Below are 12006 nucleotides of genomic sequence, written 5' to 3' on the forward strand. Positions count from 1 at the left end.
CATTTCTAGAAAGAGAGACTTGCTCAGGTACGGAAGCAGATCTCAAAAGAAGAACATGAAAATCGACACATGGGGAATTATAGGTAACCATGCTTTCATTTTTTTTTTAATAGATCAAAGAAGTGAAGTGTCAAAATAAGGTCTGCATTTTTTAACCTTTTAGGCTTATTTGAAGCACTGTTTATTTCATTCTTAGAATGTCCTTTTTGTTTATTTCCAGAAAGATGAGATAGTCTGCAAGTAGATGGTTCAGACTTTCAGAGAGCTCCTGCTGTGACCTTATTTAATTATAATGTACTATTTTGAGAAAGTCAGGTTTCAGGTCTCTTAGTATTCTTTCTGTCAGTTCAAAGTGGTTGGTGTACTTTGTTTTAAATTCAGATATATCAGGATCCAGGCAAATAATGAAAATATTTAAAGGGGCCAGGTATGAGACAATGGGAAGGGCGTGGACTCTGTAGAACTGGACCCCCTCCACAGTATTATGTTTGACAGGAGAGGGGTCCCCCTATGCTCTCTGTGTTCTTGGAAAGATTGCCCCTCCTCCCTACCTTTGACATTGAATGAGCAGAATTAGGAGGATTTGGGATCAAGGAGCATCCCATGCTCCTGGGATGATGTTCTTTCCTGGCCTTCATCCTGTCAACAGTAGTGGTAAGAATATGTAGCTTTCACCAGATGCCTACCCAGTTCTCTCTACCAAGAGGGAAATTCCACCATGCCCGCAAAATATCACTAGGATTAACCCCTACATTCTTATGTGATCAATAATCACACTAAGCCTAAAGCTTCCAAATTTTCCCTCATCACCTAAACTCTCTCCAGTAATGCCCAATTGCAATTCTTCAATCACCTCCTCCCAACCAAATATTTATACTGCACCTTCTGGAACTTCATTGTTTAATGATAATTCTCTAGATAAACTTCAGTTTGAATGGGTAATGGATGAACATTTATGTATTTCTCATAACTGTATTCACCTTTATTTCTAACCCCTAGTAAAGGGACTGACACAGAGTAGATGGTCAGGGATTATCTATGCAGTTGACCTTAATTCTTGCGCTATGATGGCTTTTTTTGTTTGTTTGTTTAAACAAGCTGGTTTAATCTGATTTTATTGTAGACGCATTTATCCTCCTGAAGATAAAACGCTGCTTGAAAAGTATGAAAATTTGTTGGCTGTTGCTTTTCAGACCTTCCTTTCAGGAAGAGCAGCTTCATTCCAGCGAGAGCTCAATAATCCTTTGAAAAAGATGAAGGTAAAGGAATGAATCTTTATAAAGAAAAAAAAAAAAAAAAGAATGAAGCCAAACAATATGTCTTTAGAAACAGCCCACCTTATATCCAGATAGAAAAACATTTTACTTTAAAGATGCACTTTCCTTCCATTTTAACAGTTGGTAATGTTTCATAACCAACAAAATGATTCCATGAATAAGATGTTGTCTAATAGGACAAATTACACAGTAGAGAATGTTGATATTATGTTTTAATCTATTGTAATAAATATCTTATTACAGAGCTGTGTACATGTAATTGAATAAAAAATAGATTTGAAATAACCTAGTGGTTTGTGATGTTCTCATTATTTGGATTGTAATTAACATCATACGGTATTTTCCCAGATACTGCATAGACCTGGCATATGAGAAATAACTGAAACACACACACAGCCATCTGCTTACCTTACTAAAAGGTATTTTAGCTGTCTATTGTGGTGTAATAAACCATTTCATTTATTTGCTCATTATTCTGTAGCCTTGGCTGAGTGGTTCTTCTGCTGAGCTTGCTTGGAGTGAATTATATATTTGTATTTGTCTGAAAGCTCAACTGGGGATGGAAATCCAAGATGACTTTACTCGTATGCCTGGTGTCCCAGTTGAGATAGCTGGACCAATCAGGGAGCAGGCTTGGGGTCTCCATGTAAGGGGGAGTAACCAGATTCTTAACATGATAGCTCAGGGTTCCAAAGGGATCATTTCAAGAGGACAAGCCCAGCATACAGGCACTAATCAAGCCTCTGCTGGCATCATGTTTGCTAATGTCCCATTGGAGAAATAAGTTTTTATTTCTTGTCTAAACAGTCAGTGGTCTTTAATATGGTTTTCTAGGTAGTCTTTCATATTTACTCATGTGTTTACCCTTTCTTTGTGTTCTTCTTTCCATCATGCAGACCTTTTAAAACTTTATATTTTATGTTACTGGAAACCTCCCTAGAGTGATACTCCCAGTATCTTAAATACCTGTTAAATGATTAAAAAATCATGATGGAGTTTATTGTATATAGACTTTGCCATGGGCTTTTCACTTAAATTCTGCAACAGAAGGATATAAAGCCATTTTCAAGCTGCCTAGGCCCAGGAGACAGAAGCAGGAGTATTGTATACCTCAGTGCTTCTTTCCTTCAAATTTCCCTCTTTTGACACAGGCAGGCATTTCCACCATTAGAATTATGTTCTCTGGTTTTTGTTTGTTTTTCTTGACCCAGATCGTGAGAGACCTCTGTTCATTTTCCTTCATCTCTTCTATGATGTTATTTATCTCTCCTGTGGATATAGCATCTGTTTCATCTTCTCATCACCCTGCCCCTCTACCTCCACTTTTCTGCTAGAAAGCCTAGACCTAGATTCAAATTCTAGTTCCCCCTTGTGTTAAATTTTGTAATTCGTGGACTAAACTGTTCGATCAATCAGATCACTAAAATAGTAGTATTAAAACTATACTTGACAGGTTGTGAACATAAAATTGAGATTAATTAAAATAGCCTGGTTAAAGTGCCTTGTCACATAATAAATAGGCTTCATATCTTAATTCGCTTCTTTCCTCTGTTCTTCAAAATCTAGTTAAAATGTCACCACTTTGCCTGCTCCATTCCATTGGTCTGTGAGCTTATCCTTATACAACTATCACACAATCTTCCTTACTGTTGCTTTATATTAGCATTGAAATTAGGCAGTGTGAGTCCTCACATTTATTCTTTTAAAAACTCTTTGGCTTTTCTAAGTTCTTCAGTGCTTTCATACAAATTTTAGAATCAGTTTGATTCTAAATTTTGATTAATTTTTTAATTACAAAAGATTTTAATTGGGACTGAAGAACCTATAAAACAATTTCTGAGGAAAACAATACTGCCTTCTGATCCATAAATATGGCATATCTCCTCATCTACTTTGTCTTTAACTGCTATGTTGGTAGTTTTCAGTGTATAGTTCTTGCATATCTTTAAATTCTTAAGTATTTGGTGTTTTTGCTACTGTTGCTGATAATAGTTTGTAATTCTTTTGTTTTTTAAATTTGTTGCTAGAATGTAAATATTGGGTTATTTTTGTATATTGGCCTTATATATAGCATTTTTATATATTGTATTTTTACAAACTGTATTTCAAATTATTATTTTTTGATTTTTGGTTACTTTGAAGTTTGTTGCTTAATACATTTTAAAAGTTCCAGTTTCGGAGTTCTGTCATGGCGCAGCAGAAACAAATCTGATCAGGAACCACGAGGTTGTGGGTTCGATCCCTGGTCTTGCTCAGTGGGTTAAGGATCAGGTGTTGCCATAAGCTGTGGTGTAGGTTGCAGACGCAGCTCAGATCTGGTGTTGCTATGGCTGTGGTGTAGGCTGGCAGCTGTAGCTCCAGTCGGACCCCTGGCCTGGGAATCTCCATATGCTGCAGATGTGTGGCCCTAAAAAGCCAAAAAAAACAAAAACAAAAACAAAAAAACCCCAAAACTTCCAGTTTTATTTTTGGTAAGAACTTCTAGTTTAGCTCATTGGTGTTAGAAAACATATTCTCATTTCTGTCTTGTAAAATAGTGACTTGCTTTAACTCAATATAGTGCTTATTTTAGTGAATGTCTTAAATCTACTTGAAAATAATGTGTCTGCTATGGTGATGGTTATAGAGTTTTATGCATATAATTTAAGTAAATTTGGCTATTAGAGTTTTTCAGATATTCTATAACCTTTCTAATTTTGGGGCTTGCTTTTTCTAGCAATACTGAGAGATGTTTTTGTTTCATACACTTTGAAGTTACAGCATTGTCTTTTTAATGAATTTATCCTTTATGTTTTATCATTATGAAATGTTGAAATGTTTATCTTTCTCTTGGGTAATATTTCTTCACTTGAAATTTACTTTGTGTGATTAATATAGCCATAGTAGTTTCTTTTTTATGATTACTGGTTTGGTGGCATATCTTTTCCATCCATTTTTCATCCCATCTGTGTTCTCTTACATTTAAAATATCTCTGGGAAATAGCATATAATTGGGTCATATTTGTTTTAAAATCTGTCCTGTCACTATTTTTTTAATCATTTCACATGTTTATTTATATCCCCCCTTTTGCTATCTGTTCTGTATTTATCCCACCTATTCATTATTTCAGTGTTGCTTCTCTCCATTTTTTTTTTAAATCAATGACTCTTCTATTATACTATTTTATCTTTTCTAATTGGCTTTTAGTTATATTTCTAACATGATTTTTTTTCTCAGTAGAAATTATAGCATGCTTCCTTTAATCATATCACATATTTACTCCTTTTGTGTTCTTCATTCCTTCATATGGATTCATGCTTCTGACAAAGGGCATCTTCCTTCAGTTTGAAGAAACTGCTTTTAGTATTTCATATTCCTTGCAGTGTGAGTGTGGTCATGGTGAATTCTCTCTCTCTCTCTTTTTGTAATTGTCATTTATTCTGCTTTTACTTAAAATGATGCTTTAACTGGGTATAGAATTCTGTCTTGGCAGGTTTTTTGTTTTGTTTTGCTTTGGTTATGCCTGCATCATATAAAAGTTTTCTCAGGCCAGGAGTTGAACCCACTTCATGGCAGTGACCCAAGCCTTAGTGATAGCTCTGGATCCTTAACCAGATGTACCATAAGAGAACAATTTGGGAGGCTTTTTATTCCAGCATACCTGAATGTCATATGTTTTTGTCCTGCTGCTTTTTTCTTTATTTTCAAAATTTTGACTTTGATGTGTCTATGTGTGCTTTTCTTTGTCTTCACCCTGCTCATAGTTTTCTTAACTTCCTGAAGCTGTGGGTTCATATCTTTAATTGGTTTTAGAAATTTTTCCTTTGTTCATATTTTTTTCCTGGCTTACTTTGTATATTGTCTTTTTATGGGACTCTAATTATACATATTAGATCATTGGGCAGCATCTCGTATGCACTTGGACCTATGTATCCACCGGTTCTGCATCTGTGGATTCAACCAAATATAGAGTAAAGTATTTTCAAAAAGTTCCAGAAAGTTCCAAAGAGCAAAATTTGAATTTGGCATTTCCCAACAACTACTTACACAGCTCTTGTGTTCTATTTACAGCTATTTACATGGCATTTACTTTGTGTTATATTGTAATACATAGGCAATCTAGAGATAATTTAAAGTATACAGGAGGATGTGTGTAGGTTATATGCAAATACTGTACCAGTTTATATGAGGAAGTTGAGCACCCACAGATTTTGGTATCTGCAAGAGGTCCTGGAACCAATCTCCATGGACGCTGAGGGAAGATGTATTTCTGATGCTCTGTTCTAGTTTCCTCTCACTCTTTCTCTCTCCCCTCATCACTCTTGCTATTTCACTCCCTTGCTCTTTCTGTCCTTCAGTTTGGATAATTTCTATTGACATATCTTTGCTGTATCCAGTCTGCCAATAAGCCTATCCAATCACTTCTTAATTTTAGATGATATTCAAGAATGTCAAGAATGTCCATTTAGCTTTTTGAATTCTGTTTTTCTGTTAAAACTCTTCATCTTTCATTCATTTTGTTCATTTTCTCTATCACTTTTATTTAACATGTATGTAATGGTTATTTTAAAATCCTTGTCTATTAATTTTAACATCTGGACCATTTATGGACTTGCTTTTATTGATTTTTTTTCCTTTTGATTATGGGTCACGTTTTTATGTTAGTTTGAATGTCCTATGATTTTTATTTGTTCTACAGACATTGTATATTAAAAAATCATGTAGCTCCAATTGCGGCCCAGTGGTAGCAAATCCAATTAGTGTCCATAAGGAGGAGGGTTTGACCCATGGCCTCCCTCAGTGGTTTAAGGATCTGGCATTGCTGTGGCTGTGGCATAGGCTGGGAGCCACAGCTCCAATCTGACCCCTAGCCTGGGAACTTTCATAGGTGTGGCCCTAAAAAAAATCATAAAAATTGAACTGATATTATTTTGCCCACAAGAAAGCATATCTTTCTTCTTCAGGGCACTAGGGTCAGGGGCTAATCACTTTGAGCCAAAGAAAAGTTTTAAAAAAGCAAAAATCAACAAATCAGCCTTCATCAAACTTAAAAGTTTCTGCACAGCAAAAGAAACAACAGAATGAAAAGGCAGCCTATATAATGGGAGAAAATTTTTGCAAAACATATATAGGATAAAGGTAAGGAACTCATACAACTCAATAACACAAAAATACAAACATTAAAATTAGCATAGGGACTAAATAGACAAATTTCCAAAGAAGAAACCCCAGGGGCCAACAGGTATATGAAAAGATACTTAACATCACTAGTCATCAGGGAAGTGAAAATCAAAACCACAATGAAATATCGCCTCACACTTGTTGGAATGGTCATCATCAAGAAGACAAGAGGTAACAAGTGTTGGTAATAAGATGGAGAAAAGGGGATCCTTGTACTCTTATTGGTGGGAATGTAAATTTGTTCAGCCACTAAGGAAAAGAATGTGGAGGTTCTGCAAAAAACTAAAAATAGATGTACGATATGACCAGCAATTCCATTTAGGGGTATACCCAAAGGAAATGAAAACAAGATAACACAGAGATAAATGCACTCCCATATTTATTGCAGCATAATTCACAGTAGCCAAGTTATGGAAACAACCTAAGTGCCCATCAGTGGATGAATGGATAAAGATGTGTGATATTCAGGCATGAGAAAGAAGGAAATCCTGCTATTTGTGACAACATGGATGGACCTTGAGGACGTTATGCTAAGTGAAATAAGTCAGAGAAAGACAAATACTATATGATATCACTTATATGTGGAATCTGAAAAAGTCAGATGCATGAAAACAGAGAGTAAAATGGTGTTTACCATCGCTGGGGGTGTGGGGAAATAGGGGAGATGTCATTTAAGGGTACAGTCTTATAACTAGTAGTAAATACGTCCTAGGGTTCTAATGCCACAGTGTAGTAAACATAGACAATGATATTCTTATCATTAAAGCTATTTACTTAAATTATTTCAATCACAAAAAGATAATTTTGTGATAGAGGAACTATTGTTAAAATGAAAATTATATTAAATATATAAATGTATCAAATCAACATGTTTAATACTTTATACAATGATATATATCAATATATTTCAACTAAAAAGTTAAAAATAAAAGTTGATCTGGGCTTAGGCTGGATTGTAGAAATTTGCTTTAGTTTACCTCTGGTGTCTAAGGCCTTGAGGGTGAAATCTATTCAGTGTCTATTATAAGCCTCATTCTCTATTGATATCTAAGAACTGTAAGACTACAGAGAATTATTTCTGGTTTTCCATCCATGCCTCTATCCTATTCCACTTGCTATTGGAGAGTCCCAACAGGTGAAGAGAACAAATTCTGTGGGGCTTCTCTGCCACACTAGCCCATATGACCTTTGAAAACTCCATTAAAAAATAAAACAAAACAAAACTCCATTAAATTCTCTATCCCCACAGAATCTCTCTGCCTGATCTCTGCTCATCTGTATCTGGAAGTGATGAATGACCCCAAAGTAGAAAGTTGCCACTTATCATCTAGAGAATAGTTTTCCATCTCTGTTATAATTCCTTTTATACCTCTTTTATCCACAGCTATCTGATGTCTTAAAAATATCATTGTTTAGTTTATCATCTTTTATTAGGTATTATGATGAGTATATTCTATGATGAGGTCATTTGTCTATATGATCTTCTTTTTCCTAAGCAGAAGAACTCCTTACTTGTTATCTGTCTTGTGCTGCTGTCTTTGGAATGCATTGTAAGATTATTATTTAATCAAAACTTTATAACAAGAGTATTTTGGCTCTTTAATAGCTAAATCTTAGATTGGTATGAAGAGTAAATTATTTTACAAATTTCCATTGCACAGGGAGATTTCTTGTTTCTTTAACTTCCCCATCTTTTTAAAAAGAAACACAGATATAAATCCTAGATGTATAAATGAAGATGTGATTTTTCATTGAATAAATAACTCAATGAAGCAGTAGACTGTACCTCTTTTAGTATAGCTATTATACTCCTATTTCTTTGGTTTGCTCAAGGTCCACTGGGTGTATGTTTTTAGCACTTTACCCTATGACTTCAAAATGACTCGAAGCGCACAAGAGAAGGTATTAAGCCTATACAATGAAAACCTTTCATAAAATTCTAAAGATACTCTTCTGCAATAGTTAAAAATTTGAAAGTTTTATTAAGTTGTACCCATTAACTAAATACTAACATTAAATTGTTCTAAACGAAACTATTAGGTCAATCATCAGTTTTCCGTCTGAAGTTGCAATATTATTTTGCACTACTCAGTAAGGAAATGATTGATGAAATTGTGGTCTGGAACTTTTCAAAAAGTTAAAGTGTCTAATAGGGTAATTTATTGTACTATTCTAAGATTTTAATGGTATACTAGCACATAACAATATATTTGCTTATGAAAATCAATATATAATAGATTTCAGCTATTATTTTTATTGCCATGTTTTAGTGAAAGTTTCTTCTAGATAGTTTGCCATGACCCTTTATTTCTCATTTAATCTTTTGCTAATTAGTTTTAGGAGTCCTTACACACAAGCTTAATGAACTTGGAAAAATTCTGAAGTCCATTAGTGATCATGATTTTAATTAAACAAATTTTTTTTTTTAAGGAGGAAGATATTTTGGATCTTCTGGAGCAATGTGAAATTGATGATGAAAAGCTGATGGGCAAAACTGCCAAGCCTCGAGGACTGAAGGTACAGTACCCCTACCTTCCTTAATATCAAAGCAGATTCTCCCAGGTAGAGCTGAATTTTCCTTCATATTTCTCACTATAAGAATGACTGATGCCACTTTTAAGGAACCTTGTGGACTATGCAGACTAGATTTCTAGTGATGACGTTATCTTTTACTCAGGAGAAGCTTTGTTTTGTTACTTTCCCTCATCTTCTGATTCTTTCCCTAATCCAGTGAAAGCCTTTTAAGTTGGGGCCATGCTGGACCTAGAATTGGTACCCTCATTCTTTACTCAGTGCTGTTTTCCTTATATCCCCAGACATGTAGTTATCAGAGACATATAGCATGATAGATAAAGCAAATCATGACTCTAGAGCTTCTAATTGGGAGCCTCATCTTTTGCTGGCCCAGCAGTATTGAAATCGTGTTATGTAAAATAGTTACAGCTTCTAGGGATACCTAGAAGGCTGTCATGTTGGCAAAAATAGGCAGGTGTTTGCTTTACCTTCATCTTTTCTGGGGTGATGACCTCCACATGTTCCTATGTCAAAGTCCTTGCTAGTGGAGTAGGAAAGGGTTGAATCTATAAAATCTTAGAAATTTTTTCATTCTGCTTTTTTTTCCACTCAACATTTTGGCAGCACTAATCTATGACTATCTCATTGAACACTTCATGTTCTTTCATGCTATTTCTGTGCACCAGCAGTATCTGCCTATGAAAAAAAAATTTCATTCATTGCTTGATAGATTAGACCCCCCTCCTAATCCAGCTGAAGCATTGTTGCCTTTGTGAAATCTTCCCTACTTCCCCAAGTTAGACTTAGATCTTCCACCTCTCCTTCTGTTGCTGCACCACAAACAGAACTTTAAAGAGCAGTTGTGACAAATAATTGTTTGCATCAGTATGAGCTCTTAAGTTCCTTGAAGATAGGAGATATTTTTCATCTTTACATCACAAACACCTAGCCACTTAACAGGTCCTCAAAGCCATTAATAAGATTTGCTGAATGTGTCCACAAGGACTTTACTGACTGGTGGAAGACCAGATTGGTGAACCAAAAACCAGGGCATACTGTGGCAAGTACTATAATTAAGGGAGTGGAAAGTGCTACAGCAGCATAGAGAAAAAAGGGATTGGTGTGCCATGGATGCCTTCATGAAGGAAGTGCCATTTCAACTGGGTCTTGAAAAATGAGTAGTGCTCTAAACATTCAAGAAGACTGGAAGGACCTTTGGGGTAGAGGGAACATTGAAAGCAAATACATGGAGGTGTGATGCTGCATAGGGTGTTGGAGAAACAACAAAGAATTTGGTATGACTCAGTGGAAGATTCTCAGAGAGTAAATTGGTGCAAGATGGACCTGATGAAAGATGCATATCTGGTGGTGATCAGAGGCCTTGGATAGCACGTACTTTTCTGTTGAATTATGTGTTCTTAATTGAAGAAATGGAGAAGATGTTGGTAATTTCTTTGAAACAAATCTATTTTTAGAGTGTCTATTTTTAAAGTGAATACCTTTACAAGTTATCATTTCATTTTGGAAAACATTGGGAAATTTCTGAACTTTGTATATTAATTATTTAGCAATTTGGCAAAGCAGATGTGAGGCAACCTGGGGGCATGATGTTCATGGCAGATTGGCAAATGCAAAGGCCTTAAGTCAGCCATCTAAGGTCATATTTCCCTATGCTTCATCAAATAAGGCGTATCATTCAGATAAAAATATGACCTTGTAGATGACAGAATTCACACTGTGTATTTATTCAACCCCTCTTATTCCAGGCAAATAGTAGGAATTAGCAGTGTGTTTGTTTAAATGAAATTAATTGGTTAGTTCCTTCAGTTATTAATGGCAGAAATATTTCACAGTGTTAAAAGCTGCATAATCAGTCTGAAGCAAAAGTGTTGTCTTATAACTTCTAACCTTATGTACACCAAGGGTCTGGAGTGAGCCAAACTTCAAAGTAAGCTTTCATTTTTAAAGGGATGTTATTGCATGCCAAACATTGATTTCCAGTGTCGTCACTGGTAGAATAATTGAAGGTAATTAAGGTTAAATGAAACTTATACTGGGGGAAATAACTTATTTGAGAATCTAAGAAATATTAATTAACTATATGAGTAATATCAAATAAAGTATTAACATTGTTCTTCAGCCAACTGATAGGTACATTGGTATTTGTTTTATTATTCTTTGTGCCATTTATATATTTTTAATATATAACCCAGTTCATAATAAAATTGGGCATAAAAATAAATGGTATGATTTGTGTTACACATCAATGCCAGTTTACAAATTCTATTTTGTAGCTAAAGCACTGTTTGGAGTTTATGTCGCTATGGTTTCTTATTAATTATTGCTTGAACAATGTGTTGGTTAGCAAGTCCCAAATGCATATATGACATAAAGGTTCACCTATCCATTTCCATTTGTGATTCTTTATAGGATTGAATAACTCATTACATAGTCAAGCTCCTTAAGAAACTTTAAAGCTATTTGCCTACATGAAGGCAGGCACCACTAGCAAGCCTGATTGTGCCACTGTTTCTTCTGGGTATGCTAGACTTCTGAAGAAACATCCTTCCTCTAGAATTCCTAATCCCCCAAACTATCAAAATGTTTGATGATTGTGTTGCTGGTAAATGTTTTTACACATAGCTCTTTGAATATTGTTAGTGCTGAGTAAATATTAGACTATCAAAAGGAGAACATTCTTTTAAATGCAGGTTGGTACCTTAGTGTATTAAACGGCTTCCCTGCTTTGGTTATTTTTCATCTGTTGCTAAGACAGTAACTTTCAGAAGATCCTGCTTTGACTTACAATGTGTTCCAGGCACTTTGTGAAATGCTATTTCTCTCTTTGTATTTTATCCTGCACTGTTACATGAAAGGATTCACCTTATTTCACCGAAATCCCAGGGTAATTAAGGATTTCATTATGGTCCATGCTAACATCAAAACATTTTTGTTTGATTTAACAGAGAACAAGAAACTAGTATACAACTACAGGAACCTTTCCCAGCAGGAATGAGAGGCATATGGCATGTATGATATAGCCTCTTAAGATGA

At 35.0% G+C, this 12006-nt stretch overlaps 1 protein-coding gene across 8 annotated transcripts in view; it reads left to right on the forward strand.

Annotated features, from left to right (window-relative positions):
• The window catches only part of TTLL7 (tubulin tyrosine ligase like 7), a 160146-nt gene that overhangs the window by 90166 nt on the left and 57974 nt on the right, over positions 1–12006 (forward strand). For all 8 annotated transcript variants that reach the window (XR_002345115.1, XR_002345116.1, XR_002345117.1 and 5 more), the window contains exons 12-14: positions 10–83; positions 1124–1259; positions 8869–8955. Coding sequence is in view for 4 of the 8 variants with exons in the window: in XM_021096373.1 (XP_020952032.1) it covers positions 10–83; positions 1124–1259; positions 8869–8955 (297 nt within the window). In the remaining 4 variants the exon portion in view is untranslated. The remainder of the gene's footprint in view (positions 1–9; positions 84–1123; positions 1260–8868; positions 8956–12006) is intronic.

Source organism: Sus scrofa, chromosome 6 (genome assembly GCF_000003025.6).
Source record: "Sus scrofa isolate TJ Tabasco breed Duroc chromosome 6, Sscrofa11.1, whole genome shotgun sequence".
Lineage (NCBI taxonomy): Eukaryota > Metazoa > Chordata > Mammalia > Artiodactyla > Suidae > Sus > Sus scrofa.